A 22,919-nucleotide genomic window follows, 5' to 3' on the forward strand; every position below is an offset into this window, starting at 1 on the left:
CCCATTGGACGTTTACAAGCGTGATGCCGAAACAGATTTAGCACAAATATTCATCGCAACCGATTATCTTGAATTAATATTTAAGTTTTATTAAAATTTATTAAGCATAACTACAGATATTAGTTTGAATTGTTTATTGTTCGCGCTAAGGTAAGTGTGAAATTTGAAACATGATAGTAACCGGTTGAAAATATATTGAGCTTTCAGATGATCAACGCTCATTCACTTCAATGAATCATTTGAGGCTAATTAACGCAAAAACATTACACTACTATACTATACGTAATACATTCGGTACTATGGGTTAAAGTGAAAATTAAAAAAATTATTTCTTTATTTTAACACCTTCGGTTTATATTTTAAAATTTTATTTGAAAGATGTGCTCATTAAAATTATGATTTGAGACGAAAAGTACGTCGAGGGGTTGTTGTTGTTTTTTTTTTTCCTAATATTAGTCGCTATTGGTATTAGTTTTTAAATCAATTTGTCACAGTTGAAGTTTGATTGTTTACACGTTCGGTATTACATTGTCAAACGAACTACTACTGATTATTGTTTCTCTTATCAATAATTTATTCAGTTCATTAACCGTGACATTTTAATGGCCACTTACTATTGACTCTTCAATGTTGTGCATGATTAATGAGTGATGTTTGCGACGAATAAGTGTTTGCATTGTTTGCGTCGTTTCTATTCTAAAAATACCTTTGTATACCTTAACCTTATCAAGAGAGAAGGAAACTTGGAAAGGTGCGAAAAGAAAACTCGTATTAACAAACAATTATTTATGCATTTCCCTAATAAAGAATATTTAAATTGTTTGAAAAATTTAAATCTAATCGATTCAGTCAGTATTGGCGAGTACAAATCGAAGTGAGGGGTAGAGTTTTGCTTTGATCGTAGCTATAGCGAATCCTCAGTCGTTAAAGGCATACCACATACTGATTTGGACGCACGCTCACTAGCCTGAAGCCATACCATCTTCGTATCTCTTTCTCCTTTCATATATCTTTCTGGCGGTCACCGTGTTGTATTTGTATAGGGGACATCACTAGATCACATTTCTCCAAGCCAATAAACTGTTCTACACAGCAAATAGTGAAGTAAAGTGAAATGAAAAGCATTGAAGAGCTAAGCAGTTGCAAACCATTTACTCATTTCATTCATTCATTCATTCTTTTCATATTCAATTCATACATTAACAAATATATAATACATCAATTATCAAGCTTAATAATTTTTTATAGACTTTCTTTTCTTTCTGTTACAATTAAAAGTCAAAGGCGGCGAACGGTGAAAGTGCAAAACAAAAAAAAAAAAAAAAAACAACATAATTTTATAAATAATTCGATAAATCTGTGTTAATTCAATTAATACAAATTACCTCAGTAAGCCTATTACTACATATATATGTATATTTAGATATATATGCATATATATATATATATATATGTATGAGATTTGAAAATAATACACTTCATATCATTTGTTAGATACGATATGCCTGCGTTGCAGCAAGTGTTTTATATTTTGCCTGAACGATGATACTAAGCTTATCGTATCCCTCGTAGAATTAATAATAATTCCATTGAAATGAAAAGAGAATGTTGAATGTTATCTAGACTTTCTATTGCAACGACCTAAGTTTATTTGACTTTCTATATCTCTTTTCTTTTTTAACAATAGTTTCTAATAGACGTTTTACTTTTTAAGACTGTCAAGCACACTATGAAATTGGTAAGTTTTTAATTATCAAATAACAAGCAGGCATCGCGGGGTACACAAACTAAAAATATATTCGAAAAGTTCGAACTCTCGTTTTAATTTTCGAGAAAAACAAAGCTACGCAGAAAATAATTCGATTTAGATTCAAAAGGTCGTCCAAAACCTATATTTGTTTACTAACAAATCAGACCATAAAATTTAGTTACGACTTTCTGATTATTCTTACACTTCAGTAGATTCTTTGGATAACGGTTTAAGAATATCATTACCCACTTTCCTCTCTTTTCGTAGCACACATTATGACAAAATATTTGCAACGATATCAAATAGGAATTTGCAAGCGTACATCCGTGGTTATTTCTAAAGGTGATGCTGCAGTTCAGCTGATTCTAAGTCTTCGTTGGAGTTGAAACCTATAATGTCCTACCAACGTTCGATTAACTCAATTGGCCTGCTTGACTTCCGATCTTCTTTCGCACTCCACAATTCGTACGGACTAAATTGTTGTTGTTGAGAATTAAATACTTAGGAAAAAAACGGCAAGGCTAGCCACTAATTTCTTCATGTTTTAGGTAGGATATAAACTTCATGCTGAAGCAACGAATGAGTTTTTTGAGGCTCTTAACGAAAAAGTAGAGTCTCAGCATAACGTAATTTAGAATATGCAACATAACGTTGGTAGACTTAAAAACGTTGTGTTACGTTTATATATTTTATTGCATTAGACGTGAAAATTTCCCTCATGGGTCAGTTCAGTAGCATCAACTCTGTATTTATGATTTATTTGCTCTGAAGCAGATACTATTAGCCGTTGATTGCGGGAATATAGGAAATATCATAAACGTCTTACAAGATAAATTCGCCCAATTAATAAGGAAAGGAAACAAGTAGTGATAGACACTGCTTTCTGTATTATACATACACTCCCGTAATAGTATGAGCAATGATCAAAGTTCGTAAATGAATACTTTACCTCACTTCGCCCAATAGAATTCTTCATCTCTCAAAAATTAAACCTTGATTCCATACAAAGTCTATGGGTTTTTTTACAGAGTATAAGGAGGATTTGAATTCAGTGGGATTATTTTTTCAACTTTCTCACTTGTAGACAAGTGAGTTCTTACAAGAAATCTTCTCTGATAACAAGATTAGACTGACGGTAGACAGGCAGATCGAATCCACAAATCCATTTAGAATTTGATGCTGATGAAGAATATATATGCTTTGTGGGGTCTCTAATCCTTCTTTCTAAGCAAGTAGCAAGTAACTTTACTAAATACGGACTACACATCGAACCAAAGTGCCAAAAGTGGCATTGATCGATACTTGTTGTCTTTTAGTTAGTTTAAAGCAAGGCTTCATATGATGAAATTTTGTAAAACTGGTTCGATCCAATCCATTTTGAATTGCATATATTGCTGCCTGTGGATTAAATATAAAAATAGATATGTAGACATCGGAGGAACGGAGTGGCAGATATACATAAATCGATAAGATTGGTCCATGTCTAGCTCGCATTTGTGTAAGTTTAGTAAAAGATCAATTAACCCAGATGGTGTAGAACATAAGGAATGCAATTGCATTCATTATTTCATGCAAAATTCTCAAAGAAAATCTCAAAAGATTTTTTTTATTACATAATTTATTTCAAACATTTGTTTCTGTATGAATATAATAAATACAATAATAAAAATTGTAGTTTATTTTATCTTTTTTCTTTTTTTAAATTCTTATTTCCTTTTATTTATGATATTCAACAATTTGAAGTGGTTGCATGTTCTGATTGCTTTTTATTTTTTACGCTTTGATTTGGGCATAAAGCCAGAAATTCCTGGTCTTTTATTTGTTTCACTATTGCTTTTGATTTTATACCCGGCGAAGAAGGTATGCTAGACTACGGATAGAACGCAGGAACATGGGACATAGGAACATGAACGAATTGCATAAGACCGACAAATGTGGTGTATTTCATATTAATAAGGGAATCGATTTTATCATGTCTGTCCATCTTTCTCACACTTGATATGTCCTGCCCAAAATGGAAATTTCCTCTAATAAATTAAGTTTGCCACATGCCAATTTAATTTCGACGAAAGAAACTATCAATCATCATTAATTAGTGAGTCCTTCCTTTAATATGTTTTTATGTCAACTAATTTATTTACCATTACGTGGTCTCTACGGTTGATGTCACGTTAAGCGAGATAAATTCCTGCCGTTGGCTTAGATGTTTATAAGATGAGGTTAATCTTTAGGTATCCGATCTTATAAGAAGACTTACATACGATCGCAAATGAAACCAGCTGCAGACGTTTCAATCAGAACTTGATCGTGTAGTGGTATCTTTATAACGTGCCTTCATTTCCTACTCATCGGATGTATTTTTTGAGTGGTAGCGTGTTCATTATGTACTTATTAGATAAACAAACTATCAACAAGTGTTGCGTGCTAAACGATTCGATTTAAACCCATTTAAAACATATTAAATTTTTGTATTTTACTTTATCACCTAAACACCACTTAATTTTATCCCGTCACTAACGAAAAATTTCAGTAAATCTGACATTTTTGTGTTACTTTGCAAAAAAAAAAAAAAGAAGAGGAACAAAAGTTAATATTTTATAATATTCAATAATTTGTGGAAATTTTATTCACACGTATATTTGCATATTCACATTCCCAAATGCATGTTATACGTGTACGCCTTTACGTACAATGCTAAATATATCCACTACGTATATTTACTAATTGTTGTGCTTATTATCACTTTAAGTGATGATCATACAAATAATTCATTTTAACTGACTGCCAAGCAACTTTCAACACTTTTCTACTTAAATAAACGAATGGACGTATGGACGGATGAGCGAATTTACGTAAAATATATAATTAATGCTTATGTCAAAACATAATTACAAAAAAGATATGTTTATAATTTATTTACTACTTATGGGCATTTCCACAAAAAAAGTTGAGTGTATTTTTGATTTTATTTCCACATTGGAAATCCAACATATTTATATGAAGATGATAGAAAAAAAGTGTGAAAGCTATTTATGCTTTGGGTTTCAATCAATACTCTATACCAATATATAATATTATGTGTTTGCGTTAATATTGGTAGTTCTTTCATTAGAAAAAGTCATTTATTTCGAAAAATTGGTGCAATGCACATTGACCAAAATATTTTCAAACATTTTCTACGACATTTTGCCAAATCTCTAGCAACATGGCGATATCATGCCGAAACAACTTATATTGGTTTGGCAGTGATGCAATCATCGACCCATGTTCGCACTTCTTCAACTTTGCGCATCCGCTTGCTAGGCAAGCCATGTTACATCCATCTGAAGAAGTGGTAATCAGAACGCGCGATCTCTGATGAGAGCGCCGGGGGTGGCAGAAGTTCCCATTCCCTGGGCAACTCTTCAAACAAGTGGAAAAAATGGCATTTTTGATTAGTTGGCGAGGTAGTCGTTTTTCCTCCTTTTGGCTTGTTCCCGTCGCATGTGAACGTATGGAAATAAGCGATTCGTCCATTGCTAAGCTGTTCGAAACTTTTTTGAAAGTTTGAGTTTCGTCTAATAAGTCTGGCAATAAGTCTGCGGTTTTGGGCTTTTTCGATCATCGTGGCCGTTTTTTGTCATTGACATTAAAATCATATGATGGACTAGCATTACCAAAGTAGGTGTATTGTTTAGATAAGAGGTGTAGATGAGGGGGAGGGGGGGGAAGCTAAAGTTTAAATTTGAAATCAATCACTTGAGAATTGACGTAAGTTCGTGGGAGGTTCATGAAAATGATTTAGAAAAGGTTATATAAACGTTTTAAATAAAATTGTGTATACCTGATATTTTAGGCTTTCTTCACAAAGGAAGGGAGCGTAATCTGATTCCCTTGCTTGCCTTTAATAATCGTTTAATTAGAATTTCAGCTTAAGAACTTTTGTAATCCATACACTATTTGATAAAATATATTGAAAATCCAATTATTCATTTTGAATTGTTTTACGGTCTTAATTATCTTGGTCGTATCATAGGCATTTTTAAATTCCCAATATGGATCTAAGTGGAAAGGAAAGATTACTTACTTTCATCAGTTTATTTAAAACTTTTTAAAGTGAGGAGTACTTGAGCCCTTTACGGACGGAAAGACGCACATTGTGGAACTCCTTTGACACTAAGTTTGCTTTTTCTTCTTTTTGTCGAGATTTTATTAGTAATACCGCTCCTTAAATATTTACTACTCTTTTTGGTTGGAAAGCAAAGAAAATTTTCATAACGGTGACTTAAGATTTTTTTTGTCACTAAATTGTACATTTTTCGTATTCTCGAAGCAAAAAAGGTGGCCAACGAATAATGCATACTACTATTAGTACAAAATTCATTCAACGTCAAGCGAATGTCGTTTCTAAGGCAGAATCGTTGTGCTGTCGGCTTCATTTAAATATAAATTTAATGGGAACTGCACTTTATTAAAACCACTCTCTAATGGCGATATTACATATGTTTCATCGTTGCATTTGTAACGCCTACAAATCACAGGTCATGTGAACTTAAGGCAGTAGTTCAATTCGTTTAGTTAACCATAACTTACTGCCTACTAAGTGCTATTCGTATTATTAAAAAAGGGAAGAAACCAAAAGGAGCTAGTTTGCCCCCTACATAAGTCTTTGGACATGTTGCCCACATATTAATAGTTCTCTTGCCCTCATATAAAGATGATAAGGGCAGCTAGAACATAAAGCCAACTATGAACTTACGTAAGACGACATGTATGGCCACGAAACTTGTTTGAAGTCTTTATGAGAGTGCTTGGAAATTTCAGTACAATGAAGTGATTAAACTTGTCTTGCTCGTCGTATCTCAATCGAAACCAATTTTCCGATTCCTAAATCAAAATTCGCTCAATCTACACTTTGCTTTTCTGACCTAACAGGTTTTAAGCGTTCGTCTTATTCATATTGGTATATGACTACTTTTAAACATACACGCACGCTTAAGTCACAATTTCGCCAACTGCGACACGTTAAGTGGCCTATCCGCCTACATGAATTATAGAAGGCATGTTCGCCTCCAAGGAAGACATATACACGTTGCAGATCCCATAAGCTGCATAAATATTTTATAAGAATAACAGAAGGAATCTTTCTGATCGTGTTCGACTGTTCTTTCGTTCAGAGCAAGTTTTGTAAGAGCAAGTTTTGCCAAAAGTTTTTTTTCTTTTTTAGCTCGTCTCTCCGCCTGTCTTGTTTTCTTGTTTTCAACCTATAAGTCGCAAGTCTGTTTTTAAAAGCGAAAAATTGAATTTCTGCTCATATAACATATAACGATAAATATTTCCCACCCGATCCTAATGATTCTGCAGTACTTAAATAAAAATGAATAAAATCGTATAAAATTTTTATTTTAACTTGTTGTTTTTAAAGATTGATGAGATCGATACAAGAGCATATAATTGCCTTACCAGTTAATTGTTGTGAATGTGTGTGATGTTGACAATTGCATACTGAAATGATAAGAGTATCATACATATATATTAGTTTTATTTACATTACACAATACGACAATACAAGATGTCATATCTTTGCTTACATCCTGGCAAGCTGCCGATGGGAATGAAAAATTTCCATTCACAATTTTCATCCATTTTAAATTGTAAACTAAGTAAATAATAATTATTAAAGAACTCTTTGTTCAAAGTTTAAATAGATAACGCTATTGCATGTATAAGCGAACTGGTGGTTATCACTGCATATACCCTTGTCTTCGTTCAATCACCCACACACAATTCACTTTCACTTCATGTCTCTTTCGTTTCATTGCATAAAAGCAAGAATTTTAATTATATACAGACTACGGAAACAATTAATTAAGTAAAAAATGCTACCGTATTTTCTGCCTTGTACACAGACATTATATCATCCTTACTATCGTTATCATTCAACGCCCGTCAGTCAGTAATTTGTTAAGCAAAGTGTTTGGACCTATTGAAATATTTAAACTCTATCTTAATCAATGCACTATAATTATTGTGCTGACTTTGAATTTATTTACATGCGAACCTTATAGGATAAATTTTAACTCATGTGTTATTTTATATCACCGTAAACAATCTTGTGTGCAGTCAGGGCGCCCTTGAGATTTCAAATCTATGTATTTTGCATTACTAATGTAAAATTCGAATACAATTTGGGCAGATATGTGTGCATACGAAGTGTGCAATCATCAAAAACTATTGGATCCTTAAATGCTTTATAGGTATTTTTTATACCCACCATCGAAGGATTGGGGATACATGTCAAACAGTTGGGAACGCCCAGAAGGAAGCATCGGAGATCTCACAAAGTACATATATTGTGGATCAGCAACAAATTCTAAATCGATTTAAGCACGCTCGTTTGTCCGTCTGTCCATCATTGTAATGTTTGTTGCAAACATTCTTCTGACCGCAAAAAAAAAAACTATCGAACTAAAATTTGCAGAAACATTGGAAATTCTTGGACGCAGATTGGTATTGAAAATGGTCCAAATCGGTCGAGGGGCACGCCCACAGCATCACGTAAACTGAGAACACCGTTGTTTTTTTAAAAGGAATGAACAATTGATTTCTCGCTCATTACTCATAAACTGAAGCAAATAAATGTATAAAAATTTTAAAACATATTCTATGGGCGATGCTGTAGCATTCTAGCATAAAAATTGAAAAAATTCACCACGCCTACCCAATATTATAGTGAATCGAAATTTGCTTTTTCAATTCATAAAGCGCAGAAACAAGTTTGAAAAAAACCCATGAAGTATACAAATTCTTGGCCAGTTTCAAATCTGGAATACACCTAAACTTACCCGCCTGTTCGTCTATCCGTCTGTCCGTCTGTCTGTTTGCGCAACTTTGTAGTGTTTGCAGTAAGCATTCTTCCGTTAGCGAAAATGAAGAAAGAGGTAAACTTTTCAAAGGACACACGTGGAACGCCCACATGCCAAAGACTTTTATTTTGAAAATAGATAAATAAAAAAAAGCTGCGCCCTCTCCACATTATAGAGTATAAAAATGGGTATAAAAGATTCTGTGCCGACCAAATTTAACTTTCTTACTAGTTTTAAAATCAAAAGTTCAAAAGGATCATACCGCCCCAAGCGGTAGTTCTCGTGTTAAGGCGGATATAAGTTCTCCCTACTGTGATTTGACCTAAAAGGTCTTAGCATACGTCAAATTAAGTAAACAGAAAATGAATAAGATTACCAACCGATTGCTAATATATGCTGTCATTGTTTCCTGATTACTTTCAGCTTTTCTTTCCTTGGTCGACTTAAGTAAAGCGGATGGCGTTCATTGGGGTTATCCAGACTTAAATACGAATCAAGGTATTTTAGTTAAACGGTTCGTTGAAAATTTGATTTTCTTAAGGTATAACTTTAGAGCTTATTCTCTTTTTTTTAACAACTGAAAACACTGTGCGTTTATATGCCTAACCAACACATGACAGTTCGTTTTTTTTTTTTTTTTTTTTTTTTTTAAAACAAAAAAAGTTGAGTGCGAGTTAAATTATAAAATTGCTATAATTTTGCAATATAAACAACAAGTGACATATAAAAGTGCGAAAGTATACGTATGTAGGAAAGTGTTTTGAGTATAATAGTTCTATCAATTCTTTGTGCAAAATTCATTTAATTTGTGTGATTCTATTTGTTTTTATTTAAAGAATTCCCAAACTGGGGTGGTCTCTGCGACACCGGTAAACTTCAGAGCCCTATTAATTTAAGCCTCCGACGGGCGGTGAAGGGTATTTATGAAGTTCCTTTGCAAGGCATAAATTATGGTGAAACGATAAATGCAGTGACTTTGGTAAATAATGGCCATTCAGGTAAGATGTCAAGATTTTATTGCTAACTAAAGAATATGCCAGTAAATTATTACTGGCATATTATTCATATTAATGAAGGTTTCATTATTCCATTCGTAACAGTCAGAAATACGTTCTAAAGTCGTTCTATAGAAAATATTATTTATTCCTTAATCTACCTTGAACTTCTTCGTTCTCTCGCTCGTTCATTAATTCGTTCACTGCATCCTTCTGCAGTTGTTTATGTCAACGCTTTCGTCTTTTGCAGTGAGACAAAAAGTCAAACTTCAGTTATATTCCTTTAGCTTAGTTCCACACAAAACATGTTTGAAAAAGATTTGTTAGTTAACATAATGGAAAGCGGGAAAAGTGGATAGGCTAAAAAAATGTTCAGGATACATTTTGTTAAAAAAACTACCAAGAAAATCGTATTGAGGAATACCTACGACCCGATATTGCAAAGAAGGCAATAGGATGAGAAACGATGCACCGAACGAGTAAAACAATTTGTAGCAGCTGTTTATGTTAATGTTGTGCAAGTTGTTTTTTTGTATTTTGGAATGCAACTCATTTAATATCCTATACCGCTTCAACATTATACGTATGAAGTTTTTGTATAAAGGCTTTTCAAAATAAGATTTTATATAAAAAGTGATCGAAAAAGTGCTCCGGACTGAAATATTTTGAATACCGTTCGTCTCTGTACCGAATTTCATCAAAATGTCTCAAAAATTACGGCTTGTAGCTTAAACACAAGAAAATAGAGCAGGCAGACAGACAGACAGACGAACAGACAAGCTTAGATCGATGCAAAAAGTGGATCGATCGTGACAATAGCGGCTTGGAAGTTGAACGCAGGGAAATAAGACGGATAGACGGACAGAAGCCATGCTTTAGAATGGCCAAACAAGAAAATGTGTCTCAGTTCTGTCTCTCCTTCTCGTTATTCGCAACTTCCGATACGTAAGTCTATTTAAAGCATAAGAGGCCGCCGTGGTCCTATTCTTTCATACATTTTCTGGTGCTAGCGAGTAGTCAAGATTGGTTTATACTATTTTTAAGTAACGTTTTTCATTTATAGTACAAATTTCCAATTTTGGCATTGATCTAAGACTAAAAGGTGGCCCTTTGGCTAGTGATTACATATTGGAACAAATTCATTTTCATTGGTGGTCCGAACATACCATCGATAGCGTGCGCTATCCATTTGAGGCACATTTGGTTCATCGCAATGCAAATTATGAAAATATAACTGCAGCTGCTCAGCAAAAAGACGGTATAGCTGTTTTAGCGATTCTCTTTCATGCTTCTTTACAGCGTAATGAAGCCATCGATGAAATTTTGGAATATTTACCTAAAGTTAATAAATATGAACACATCAAGAAGCCGATTCGTGTTAATGTTGTTTTTGAAGTTGACGATCTGCTCCCAGAGATGGACAACTATTTGACATATAATGGATCATTGACAACTCCAAGCTGCTCCGAAGTGGTTACTTGGCTCGTAATGGCTGAAACATATCCCATAACCATAGATCAGGTAAAAATAAATAAGTGAGAAGTTCTTTCAGCTTTTAATCTGTATTCTTACGTTTTGTTTGATTACAGATTGAAGCATTCAAGGCTGTGGAATTTGAATCGGGAAGAACTTTAAATAACAATTTTCGTTTTGTTCAAAATCTCAACGATCGCGCTTTAATTATTGTCGCAAATAGAAAAACCGATGACTTAAGTGATAATTCCTCCAGTCGTCTTCACTGCACCGCAGTTAATGTGATTCTTTTCGTTTTAATTGTGAAATTATTTTTATAAACAGCGCCATTTTGCCAAGAAACTTTTTTTTTGTAGTGATTTCTGCTCGAAAATACCAAAGACATTTGCTACGGCGTGACCATTCGAGTATATTTCGGGAATTATTACTCTATTGTCGGAGAGATAGTTACGTGTAATTTAAGCTAATGATACTAAGTTGTGTGTGTCTTTTTTCAATGAGACTTTTCGCTAAAACTAGTCAAATTTACCATATAACTGATTATATTATAAAGATTTAGAAAGATATTTTATGTGTCAACCGGCTCCGGCTGGACCCAAAAAACAAATTTTTTTTAATAAAAAGCAAAATTTAAAAAATTGTTAAACAAGATTTTAGGGATGTGCCAAGAATTCGAAAACAAACTTTCTTTTTAAATTTTTTGCAGAGTTTACAAAGAATTTTGTTTATGATAAAAATGTTGTTGACCTTCATTGGCATGCCAGTCAAGTTTATTTTTCTTAATGAACTGGAAGAGTTCTTTCAGAGTAATTATTACTCAAAGACATTCAATTATGTTTGATTCTTTGGTTCTAAGATGATTTTATACCTAATGTTGCCGTCACAGTGAGTTTATCTGTCGCCTCATTTAATCTGATATGATACCTCGGTCAATGATTTCCCGGGACTGATACATGATGCATGCATTACATGACGATCGATTTTAGAAAATGCCAATGCCAAATGTCAAGTGGCTTATGAAAATGTTATGCCATTTCGATCATTTCGCCACATATGACAACAGGTTTAGTCAACTTGCTTTTGCTATTTTCAAAGCAATGCGAAATGGGAATTTTATGTGCCGTCCTAATATACAGATTTTCGGGAGGAGAATATATTTTTCAAGCTAAAAAGTGCTTTCAAAGGTGTTTTGGCAACATTTCTCGGACGAAAAGAAGAATTTATTGATGACGCGCTGATCTTAGAAGAGACCTGTTGAACGTAATGGACGTCCAGAGAGAAACCGACAAGTGAAGTTGCAAGAGGCAGCCGACATCCGAAAGATATCAAGATGCTGCGTAATCATTGCTTTGCTTGTGTATGAGAAACCTTCCTTTCCAAATAGGGAGCAATGAAACAATAACAGTTAAAGTAGTAAAATTGCCTGAAAATTGTATAAATTGAAATATTTTTGCTGCAGAGGGAAAGAGTTATATCAAATGATGAGACTACTGCGGAAACTTAGAGTCCAGATAAATCGTTCTATAAGAAATTAGAAAAATATCACAGAAACGTTGAACTAATTGGATCAATTCCTCTTGAAGCAAACGTTGCAGAAAGTACGCGTTTTTCTTAGTCTCGCAAATTATTGACTGACATGCTGAAAAGGGGGAAAAAGTTATTCTCTTGAAAATCACTTCATCACATGATATAAACTTATGTGTGTTTTTGTCACACTGAAGTACAATACGTTAAAAGGATAAAAATTAAAAAATTAAGGAAACATTTTCGATTTTATCACTAAGTTTGATGGGATTATTTTTTGTGAAGTTATTGCATTAAGCGATAATCACAGTAGGGAAAAACACCGCAAAGTACGAATTACAGTGAGATGCGATTCTTTATATATGTCATGCAAAAATGTGTTTGAATAGAATTTCAATTGATTCACTGTCATGCCTACGGGAGAACTGTGCGATGAAATCTAAGGCATTTTTCTTAGTGTGCAGATGACATTTAATTAACGTCTCAAACACACGCATTGATTTCAAAGAAGACTAAATAAAATACATGATTTATATGAAAAGCAAATATTTAACCTTGACCGTGTAATACATACGTAAATCCATCCAAGTCGTTTGTAAGCTATTTTTGACACATTTTTCAATATATGTGAACAACGCAATCACAGATTTTTGCGACAATGGTTTTTTTTTATCTTTTTATTCATAAATAAATTAACATATTTGGTCGAATGATTACTTTTTTAAGCAAGCATTTGCGAACATAAAAACATTTTTTTGTTATGATATGCTAATCAAGATATCTATGAACTTATACACGTGTACGTATCGTATCGTCGGCTGTGCACCTAGCTTTACATATAAATAAATGAAAATGTATATAATGACTTGTTCTAAAGTTCGCAAATGATTGCTTTTTGAAAAACTCATCGTGTGATATAACATTCCTTAAATTTCTTTTCAATCAAGTTGTTGTTGCATACAAAAAGCTTTCAAGCACCAAATGATTCTAAGCAGTTTCAAGTTAAATGAATTATTCATTAATTTTAATTTTTTCGGCTTGACGGCGTAAGTCACCCACAATTCAAATCAGCTGATCATCGAAAAGGTCTTCACGATTAATCTGCGAGGGTATTTCTGCACCTGAAACAAGGTAAGAAGAAGGTCACACGAGTATATTAAAAAATATCAAAGAACGTATTGAAATCAAAACGCGTACACAATCTCTCTTTCTCGTCCTACTTTTCTCTTTGGCTCTCACTTTCACTTTCCTATTCCTATTTTAATCAAGAGTTCATTTCAACTTTTGTTCGATTTTTTGAAAAATCATCTATGTGTGTGAATAGGTTATTATCTTTTAAAATATAAAAGCGGTTTAGACAACTCTGCGCCATGATCATTACAATTTATCTTAATCATTGTGATCGTAGAAAAAATTAGCTGGAGACGTTGTCTGCACTTGTCTTTCGGGCTTATATTAGATAGTCCAAAAAAAAATTAAGCACTCAAAAAGTCACAGTACATATCATTTTGTATTTGATTGCAAGATAGAGGGTCGATGATAAAATGCAGAAAATATCCAACTGACATACGATGTTGGAAGTCATATCTTTTTAAAGCATTAAAGGCGTGTATTGCTTTTACGTAACTAACAAAATCTCTAAAATGTATTCGCGTCCGATAAAAGTCAGTGTAGAATACGTTTCATTTTATTGGTTGGTCTATTGTGTTTTGTTTATCCTAAGGGAACTTTTGACTTGGACTTTTAGTAAAGGGACATAAAAATGAAGTCACTTACCTGTCAGAGTAGAAAGCTGTGCTATATACTTTTTAATGATGAGAAATAACTTTAAGGAGAGGCTAAGGTAATCTTCCTATTATTTGTTTTCTTTCACACAATTCGTGGCATTCCAATTTCTTTTTTTTCAGGCCATGCGGGGACATTTATCATACTTTTTTTTCAATGTTATCAGTTGTTAAAGAGACAACGTCTGCAATTTATGCAAACTTTTTATCGGAATTTGGATTCAATCACGGGGACATTACGAGCGTTGGTTATTATTAACTTGGTATAAATAAACTTAATGATTTTTAATACTACGAAGAATCGGAAGAAAGGAAATAATGTTTTGATGACCTGCATCTTTGCATATTTTGCTTATAAGCCACTCTTGCAAGTCCAGAAGAAAGGCATATGGATTAAAATTGTTCGGAAGTAGAAGAAAAATCGGATATAAGTTGTAAAAAGAATCGTAAAATTTGCCATAGTGGTCGATACACCAAAGACTGAAGACCAAGATCGTCGAGATATACCGTCGATATATATAAAAAAGAGTATACTTTGTTTACATTTTGCAAAGCATTTGTTTTTTTTTATTTATTTTTAAAATATCATCATATTCGTAATGCGATGATAACGATGAAAACATACGAAATAAAAGCTGCATTTTTTATTATTCATTTCAATAGAAAGATGAATCAATTTTTCGCATATCATTATAATTATATTAAACAAATGATGTTGTCCATAAGCGAGGCATTTATTATTATATGAGTTATTTGAATATTTCCAAATTATAGGGAGGAGTTTCCGTTCACACGAGTTATGATCTCGATTAGCAATAAAAGTTCGACTGCAGCACGATTAGATTATCAGTTCAGAATTGAACGCTCATCAAGCAGCTAAGGAAACGTTACAATCTCTACCAGAAAATGAATATATTCATGGTAGGATTTAAGATGTTGTTTGAAGAATTTATCAAAAGCAAATAATAAAATCGATTTTTTTCTTGCAGACAATTTTGTTCGCATCTCTTACAATAAATAAATCTTCGTCAGAAATCGGATCGCCGTACAGTTATTATAACAATTATAATGAAATACCGTCAACGTTTTACCAACCACCGCCTGAAGTGCAACAGCCTACGTATAAAAACTATATACAAGTCTTTCCTCACAATTCACACTTTCATCACTCGCCACCGATCGCCACTCAACAACAGAAATTTATAATCCCAAGCCAAGAGATCACAGGTGCTGTTGTAAAGTATCCTATACCGTCAGACATTTCCGCGCATTTTAATTTTAACCATCAACCAACTGTAATAGCAAAAGCACCTCAGACTCGTTATCACCACGTACACGAATCAAAAAAACCGCTTATAACTAAAACTGTTTTCATTCACGCGGCTCCGGAGGAAACAGAAGAAGATATCGACCAAGAAGCAATTCAATTAGCTCAGCAGCCTCGCAAGCATTACAATGTTATCTTTGTGAAAGCGCCATCGCAAACTAGCAAAGCAACTGCTCTCAATTTGGTCAAGGGGCTTAAAGAAGAGAAGACTGTGGTTTATGTATTAAGTAAGAAGACAACTGCTGCCGATCTTCAAGACGCTATTGCGGATACACCGCGACATATTAATAAGCCTGAGGTGTTCTTTATTAAATATCGTACGCACGAAGAGGCGGCAAATGCCCAGAAAGAAATTTTAACGCAATACGATAGTTTAGGTGGTTCCACGACCATTGTTGATGAAGGTGTTGCACCGACCACTTCTGTTGTCGATTCACTTAACGTTCACGATTCAAGTGATATTGACGATCATTTGCAACATATCGATCCAGCGCCGCAAGAGATTGCAATTGCCCAACAACAGCCTCAATTACAAAAGAATCATTTTGAGGAAGACGAAGTAGTGAAAGCATTTTTAACAACGAATAAGGGTTATTTGCCGCCATCAACGCGAGCTCTTTGAAAATACATAATCCATTGAAGATAAGTAGTTGGTGTAAAAATTATTTTTAGTTGCATTTTAATACTAAGTCTTAATCTTAAGGTAAATAAATATATTTTCTACTGTTGAAACACTATGCAAAGACTTTTTAAAATATGGCCGCTCCACAGAAAAGCCCGATTCGAAATCAGTTTCTAAATCCAACGGTATAATTAAAAAGATAGGCCTATTCCAATTACTTCTGGGTGCTGCTTAAATTCACACAAACTTGATATATCCTTTCATCGCAAGTGAGGCAGAGAATAAAATTTGTTGTTGAAATGATGTTGAAACAAATAACTGCAGGAAACTATCGACTTTGGTGCAACCTTCGACTCATTGCAAATAATTCCCGAAAAACAACATATTAGAGGATAAGTTGAAAAATTACATTTGCCTTAAGATGAGATTGAGCCTTTCACGCACCACTTTAGCAGATCGATACCATTTTTCAATAAGAGTTCCAATTAAATTTTATATGTGGGTTAGGGGTAAAAAGAAGTGCCTTTATCAGATCGGTATACCCGCTGGACGCGGCTGCAATAAATGCTCGTTCGTAAATCGACCACATTTATCACTCGGCCAGAAGCCGACCACGCTGCTCTCCTTTCGTTACTACTTCTTTCTCTCTGACGATCATCCCTTTTTTACACATGTAGAAGATATTCCTTGAGGATGATATTAAAACAAAAATAAAATATCGGTAGTGCGCAGTCGCTCAACACAATAATAGCATCGACCCTGACAGAAGTGATTTGGAGAAGGCGAAATAATGAAAGTTTATCTAACGACGAATAAATTGTAACTTAGCGTTTTTTAAGTATTTTGTAACTAGATCACGTCCAATTTCAATTCAGCTTTTCGACACTACGAGCCGAGAGTTTAAATATAAGATTCATCTTTTAATTTATTTTTCGTAGGGCATGAAGTGTTGAAGACAGCAGGCAAGCAGAAGGAAAAATCAATTTGATTAGATGATGTCAGAATCTTGGGATTTTATTTTGCATTGAATTTTTATTGTTACGTTTATGTCGTCCAGACGTTGTGCAAGACTTGTTCGCCGCTATGAACATGTTGCGTAGACGGCTGTCACTTATTTTTAGACACCAATCGAATTTATTACGCTAGTCACATGCCAGTATCTATTTCTTCAGTCTAATTCTTGTTACCGGGACAATTTCAGATAGCAAAGCGCAAAGACGCACTACGCTTTATAATGTCTTCGGTGCGCGTCGGCGGATATTACAACACTAACGACAAATCGTGCATATTTTTATTCCTCAGCAATCGGCGGTATAATGAAATAAATAATTAATGTCATCTTATAATTAATTAATTATAATAATTTAAAATTATTAGACACACAAATGCGATAGTTATGTGATTACTTAGGAATAATTTCTATCTCTTTTTTTAAATGCGTCATTTGCTCCTCGGTAGTCTGCGGCACTTTATTGCTGGTGCAACCCTTCGTAATTGTCCGAATGAAATCGTAATAAAAATGAATCTTAGCATTAGCGTCGGGATAGCCTTTGGCACAAGGGCGTCCCCAGTTAACTAATCCTACCAGCTTGTTATTATGAACTAAAGGCCCGCCGCTGTCGCCATGGCAAGCACCCTTACCCTTCTCATTGAAAGTGCATAAATGGCCGACATCTATCCAAGCACTATCGTTATGAGCAGCACGGCACTCTTCAAACGGTACATATGTCACATTTAATGTTTGTAATTTCTTTGGTACTTCGCCGCCTAATGACAGCGTACCCCAGCCTGTTAATATTAGTTCGTCTCCCTCTTTCAAAGGTGCGGTATTCAAATCCACAGGTTGAGTATGTTCATTAAATTCTATGGTTTCGTTTAAATGTATTAAAGCGATATCGTTAGCATAAGCGGGATTATTGTAACTGCAGTGCTTTATAATGCGATCAACGAAATAGTAACGGCCCGTACAATTCTTAAGTTCTTGAGTACCGGTAAGTATTTTAATTTTTTCGGCTTTTTGACGAACAACACAATGCGATGCAGTAATAATCCAACTTTTATCAATGATGGCGCCACCGCAAAAGTGACGATTTTTTAAAGTCTGTATAGAGATTTGATAAGGCGCGAGACCATCGGAGGCGTCACTACCTCCGACAATACGATTGGACGTAAATTGTGGCGGATAGATTACATCGCTATCCATTGGCTTTGCTACCGCCATCGATAATAACACACTAAAAAGTAAACGCACGTAAGTAATTTCTCTTCCCTTGTACATGTTATATGTGCAGCAAGACGTTAACTAAATTCTTATTTCCTTACGATTAACACTTTTATATGCTTTACACCCAGCAGGGAGATATACACCACTGCAATAAACTTCTTAAATATTATGTAGAAAGCATGTTAATGCCGATCACGTTTCTGTATGCGAAGCGTTACTTTAAGTACCACTAACTCTCACTTGCCTTTGATTTATTTTTTTTTTTTGTAGCTTATTACCAATGCAAGTGAGTGATCCTGCGGTGAACGAGCTTATCGAATCATTAACAATTCAATTAAGGTCTACATTTATTACCAATAAGTTTAAGATAATTTCATTATATGTGGGTTTTTGAAAATATGGTGCCAATCAAACTTTAAGAGCGCTCTATACGAGACGGTTTGCCGATCATGATCAAAAAATCGAAAGAGATAACTTCTTAGAGTTGTCTTTGTTGTCTTTTATTTAAATACTTACGCAAAATACGAAGATTTAATAAAGCAATTTAGCGCTCTCTAAAGCAGTTGCAATGAAAACAAGGAATCAGAGAAAAATGTCGGGTCAAACTGGCTAAATTCAGCTAAAGGTGTTCCTATGAAATCAAGTTTTTGATTCATTTTAAGTGAAAGCGTTGTGTAAGCAGTAAAGGACTATAAGTGGATCTTTACAATTTGTTTTTTGTTCTCACGTTAGTAGGTACGACGGGCGAATTGGGTATTATCTGGATTCCCTTAGCTTATTGGATTGAGTGAATATTACAATAGCTATCAGTAGGGAAAAGGCGCGAGAAGCTGGCTCTGCAGTGCAAAATAAATTTGGAAGCGGATTAATCTTTTTCGGGACGCATATGATCTGACGTGCTCATCATGAACATGCGTCGACTTGGTCATCGTAAATTTTTAAGCAATGCAAGCTCCATTTTGATCGCAAATGACGCAGCAAGCTTTTCACTTAGCAACATGCCTACGACAACCCGGGCCATCACGAAAAGTTTCACATTTTTATTGCTTTATCAAAAATTCCCGGAACCAATTTATCGTAAGAAGCGATCTTTTAAACAAAATTCCCTCAGTTATTTCATTTGATCGTTTACTGCTTAAGTTTATATTACAAATAATGTCATATATTAGTTTAGACACCATTGGAAAACCTTGTACTTGAGTTATTTACACGTCCAACCGAATGAGCAGGAAGTCTTAGCAGATATTGGAACCCGCCATTACTGCTTGTATCCAGGTGTAGTAAAAAGGAACACTGGCAAATGCGTCAGGATAACCGACAGCACAAGGCTCACCAAAATTAACCACTCCCACCTGCTTACGGCTGGCATCCACCAACGGGCCACCAGAATCTCCAATGCACGATCCCTTCCCCGGGCGGGTATCAGTGCATATATGTCCTTTGCCTAACCACGCCGAGTTACGTATATGGGCAGCACACAATTTATGATTTAAATAATTTAATTCAACTCTCTGCAAAATATCAGAGTAATTGCCCCAAGGTTTAACGCTACCCCAACCGGTCAAAATAAGTTTATCTTTATCGTTCAGATAATTTCGCTTAGCCAATTTAATGGGTTGAGTGTGCTTATTATATACAATCGGTTTAGTTAGATGCACGAGAGCAATGTCATTGTGATACATCGGCTTGTTATGTAAACAGTGCAATTTAACTTCATCCACCAGATATTCAGCTCCTGGTCGTGTCCAATTAAGTGTGCCAGTGACAATTTTCAGATACTTTTTAGGCCAATCAAGGCAATGACCCGCTGTGAGTATCCATTGTGGCGCAATAATGGAGCCTCCGCATACATGTTCGCCGAATACGTTCTGTATCGATACTTGATAAGGTGCTGTGCCCTCGCTAACTGCAACGCCTCCAATAACGCGAGATTCCGGAAGAGATTTTCTCGGTTGCAACGCTTCTAAATTGCTTATAATTCGAGCTTGACCGAAAGCGAACAAATTTACTAAACTAATTGCAATTGTAGTTGAAATGCAGTACATTTTCCCCTTTATTTCAATAACGCTGCTCTTCGCTTCAAGGTTCTTATTGTTAATGACTTTCTGTACATGAAAATGTTTATCTATATATATATATATTTCTATGTATGTACTGTTTTTTAATCAAAATAGTTCTACGAATTATAATTTTTTGTTTAGAATTCAACGAAAATTTTTAAATATTATGCCTTGAGGTTTATTAGATTAACTTGAAACTGTCGTCTTCTGATTTGATAACATTCGATAAGATATCACAAACAAAGGCATTCCCTTATGTCTGGTTCATATAGTAAAAAAAAAAAAACTTAACGAACTTTGGACTTTTAAAAATAGCGTGCTTGTGAAGTCTTTTTTTTTGCAGAGAAGGCAACACATCGGTACTCAAGAATACGATCTAAACTTGTCAATAAGTCCATAAAAACTAAAATGTGCCAAAGCATTTATTCGATCGGCATAAATTAATACGAATTCTGTGGACTTTATTGGTAGATGTACCGGGTGCATAAACAAGTCTTTACTGGTTGTTTTAAGAAATGGTTTCTTTTTTTCTTTTTTTGTGAGCACTTCTCTGCGTAACGGTATTACTTTTGACTTTACTCAGCGATATAAGTTACCTTCGTGAAGTATGTCGAGAGAGCTTTTAAAAGTTCTGTTCCCTGTCTATGCTTCCAACCATCTGACAATTGTTCATGGATTTTTCTGTTCAACCTATTGCCGCACGGCAATTTATGAGATATTTTTTTTTAAAATTAGCTGCAAGGACGAAAGCTTTCGAAAACGATTCGGACTGGACCACTTCCCATATAAAGGTTTGTTTTAAAAGGTCGTTCTATAATATAGTGTAATTATATGAATTCAGAAAAGTAGTATAGGATAGTTGAAAGTGGGTCTTGATCGACTATTCGTCGTTCCGACTGTTAGTTATTTTAAAAAAAGTTATCAGTTCAAATTTACTTTTGATTTACAATAATAATAGCATTTGTAAGGTATGATTCATGGTGAATTTTTACATTCTGATGCAAGTAAGCCTTTTCGAAAAGCATTTTAAGATTAGTCCGTGGAATAAGTTAGTGGAATATTTATAAACTATTCTAGTTTTTTTTAGATTTTTATGATTTCACTACTTGATTAACTTTATTGCACACAATGAACTATAGATCAACCGCATTTCATTAATAATTTACCAAATTATAAGTACACATATATATTTTCTATTAGCGGTCAGATACACTGCGGAAGGAGCGCCACTTTTAATTTTTAGTCATTCTAGAAATTCTTTCTCGTAAGCATATTTCTTTCAAAACCGACTGTAGCGACGATGTGGCAACTAAACCAGAAGTAGTTCATTCCATTGACTTTATTTATCTATTAAGATGATGAGTAGCAAAAAGTCTTTCAACACTTTTAAGAATTAAGTTTTTCAATTGTCTTAAGGATTAATAAACAAAAGTTGCCTTAATTCACTGTCGTATTCTGGTCGATTGTATTAAGAAAAAGTATGCATCTTCTTGTCATAGTCTGGTAAATTTATACGAAATCTGGTGTACCGGAGCAACAGCCACAATAAAAAAGCTCCTCAATATTAAATTTTTTATCCAACAAGATTGTTAAAGATTTTGCGATTGCTTTGTGACTTGGGATGTGTCTGTTGATATTGGTCAGGATCCTTAATCTCTCGATTAATGCACAAGCCTTTTCGTGTTCACAAAAATATTCAAACAGATCTATCCTCAGTGTAATAACAACAGAGCGAAGAGTTGCTGAGAAATGCAAACGATGTGTAATTAAATTTTTTGCTTTTGCTTCAATCGTCATTTTGTCGGGAAAGTCTTTGAATTGACCAAATTAATGTACCTGCGTCCAAAGTTCAAAGCTTCTTATCAGTGAATAATTGTCGTTAAATTAATTTAAGCTGTAAGTGCAAGTAAATTGTTGTTTTTAATACTTTGAAATATTCCTCTCTATTATTCCACACCAGCCATGAATGGAATATTTTCACTATATGCTACATATGTTAAGGATTTAAATTGTAAGTCAGGAATACTAGGAAATGCGATATTCCGATACGGACTTGATCTATTGAATGCGATAAGACTATGACAACTTTCGGCTTTAGGTCTTAGAGCCGATAACTAAATCGAGCAAAATCGAAACAGCGAAATTTTTTAGTGAAGCTCTGCTCTGAAACAGTAAAAGAGATGCTCCTTGGATCAATAGTTTAAAAAATGTGGTAGTGTAGGGTATGTTTTTAGGCCGCTCATAAGTGAACCCCATTTTAAATATGTAATAATTATAATAACTTGTCGGCGCGTGTTATTAAAGACTGTCAGTTG

General features: G+C 34.3%; 3 protein-coding genes across 6 annotated transcripts in view; 1 reads left to right on the forward strand and 2 right to left on the reverse strand.

The window, feature by feature from the left end:
- LOC119643512 (putative carbonic anhydrase 3) overlaps nucleotides 1-16,435 on the forward strand; it is a 21,644-nt gene extending 5,209 nt beyond the window's left edge. Inside the window, exons 2-7 of one of the 4 annotated variants that reach the window (XM_038042873.1) lie at nucleotides 9,019-9,093; nucleotides 9,432-9,593; nucleotides 10,654-11,111; nucleotides 11,180-13,718; nucleotides 14,495-14,899; nucleotides 15,146-15,270. In XM_038042873.1, the coding sequence (XP_037898801.1) occupies nucleotides 9,019-9,093; nucleotides 9,432-9,593; nucleotides 10,654-11,111; nucleotides 11,180-11,383 (899 nt within the window). In that variant the 3' untranslated portion in view covers nucleotides 11,384-13,718; nucleotides 14,495-14,899; nucleotides 15,146-15,270. Of the gene's footprint in view, nucleotides 1-9,018; nucleotides 9,094-9,431; nucleotides 9,594-10,653; nucleotides 11,112-11,179; nucleotides 13,719-14,494; nucleotides 14,900-15,145; nucleotides 15,293-15,360 lie in introns of those variants that run through there. The other 3 variants (XM_038042874.1, XM_038042871.1, XM_038042872.1) reach the window with 3 other exon arrangements.
- Nucleotides 16,436-16,541: 106 nt separating this feature from the next.
- On the reverse strand, nucleotides 16,542-18,632 carry LOC119643513 (chymotrypsin-1-like). The gene has a single exon (XM_038042875.1). The coding sequence runs from the start codon at nucleotides 18,596-18,598 to the stop codon at nucleotides 17,723-17,725; it is 876 nt and encodes a 291-aa protein (XP_037898803.1). The 5' UTR covers nucleotides 18,599-18,632; the 3' UTR covers nucleotides 16,542-17,722.
- A 676-nt stretch (nucleotides 18,633-19,308) lies between these two features.
- LOC119643515 (chymotrypsin-1-like) lies at nucleotides 19,309-20,645 on the reverse strand. Its single transcript, XM_038042877.1, has one exon. It carries the CDS (start codon nucleotides 20,587-20,589, stop codon nucleotides 19,780-19,782), a length of 810 nt encoding a protein of 269 aa, XP_037898805.1. The 5' UTR covers nucleotides 20,590-20,645; the 3' UTR covers nucleotides 19,309-19,779.
- Between the last annotated feature and the right edge of the window lie 2,274 nt (nucleotides 20,646-22,919).

The sequence above is a fragment of the Glossina fuscipes genome, unplaced genomic scaffold (assembly GCF_014805625.2).
Source record: "Glossina fuscipes isolate IAEA_lab_2018 unplaced genomic scaffold, Yale_Gfus_2 61164, whole genome shotgun sequence".
In the NCBI taxonomy this organism is placed as follows: Eukaryota; Metazoa; Arthropoda; class Insecta; order Diptera; family Glossinidae; genus Glossina; species Glossina fuscipes.

Coding starts and splice junctions, on each gene's coding strand:
- LOC119643513 (XM_038042875.1), bottom strand. CDS start 18,598: ATGTACAAGGGAAGAGAAATTACTTACGTGCGTTTACTTTTTAGTGTG.
- LOC119643515 (XM_038042877.1), bottom strand. CDS start 20,589: ATGTACTGCATTTCAACTACAATTGCAATTAGTTTAGTAAATTTGTTC.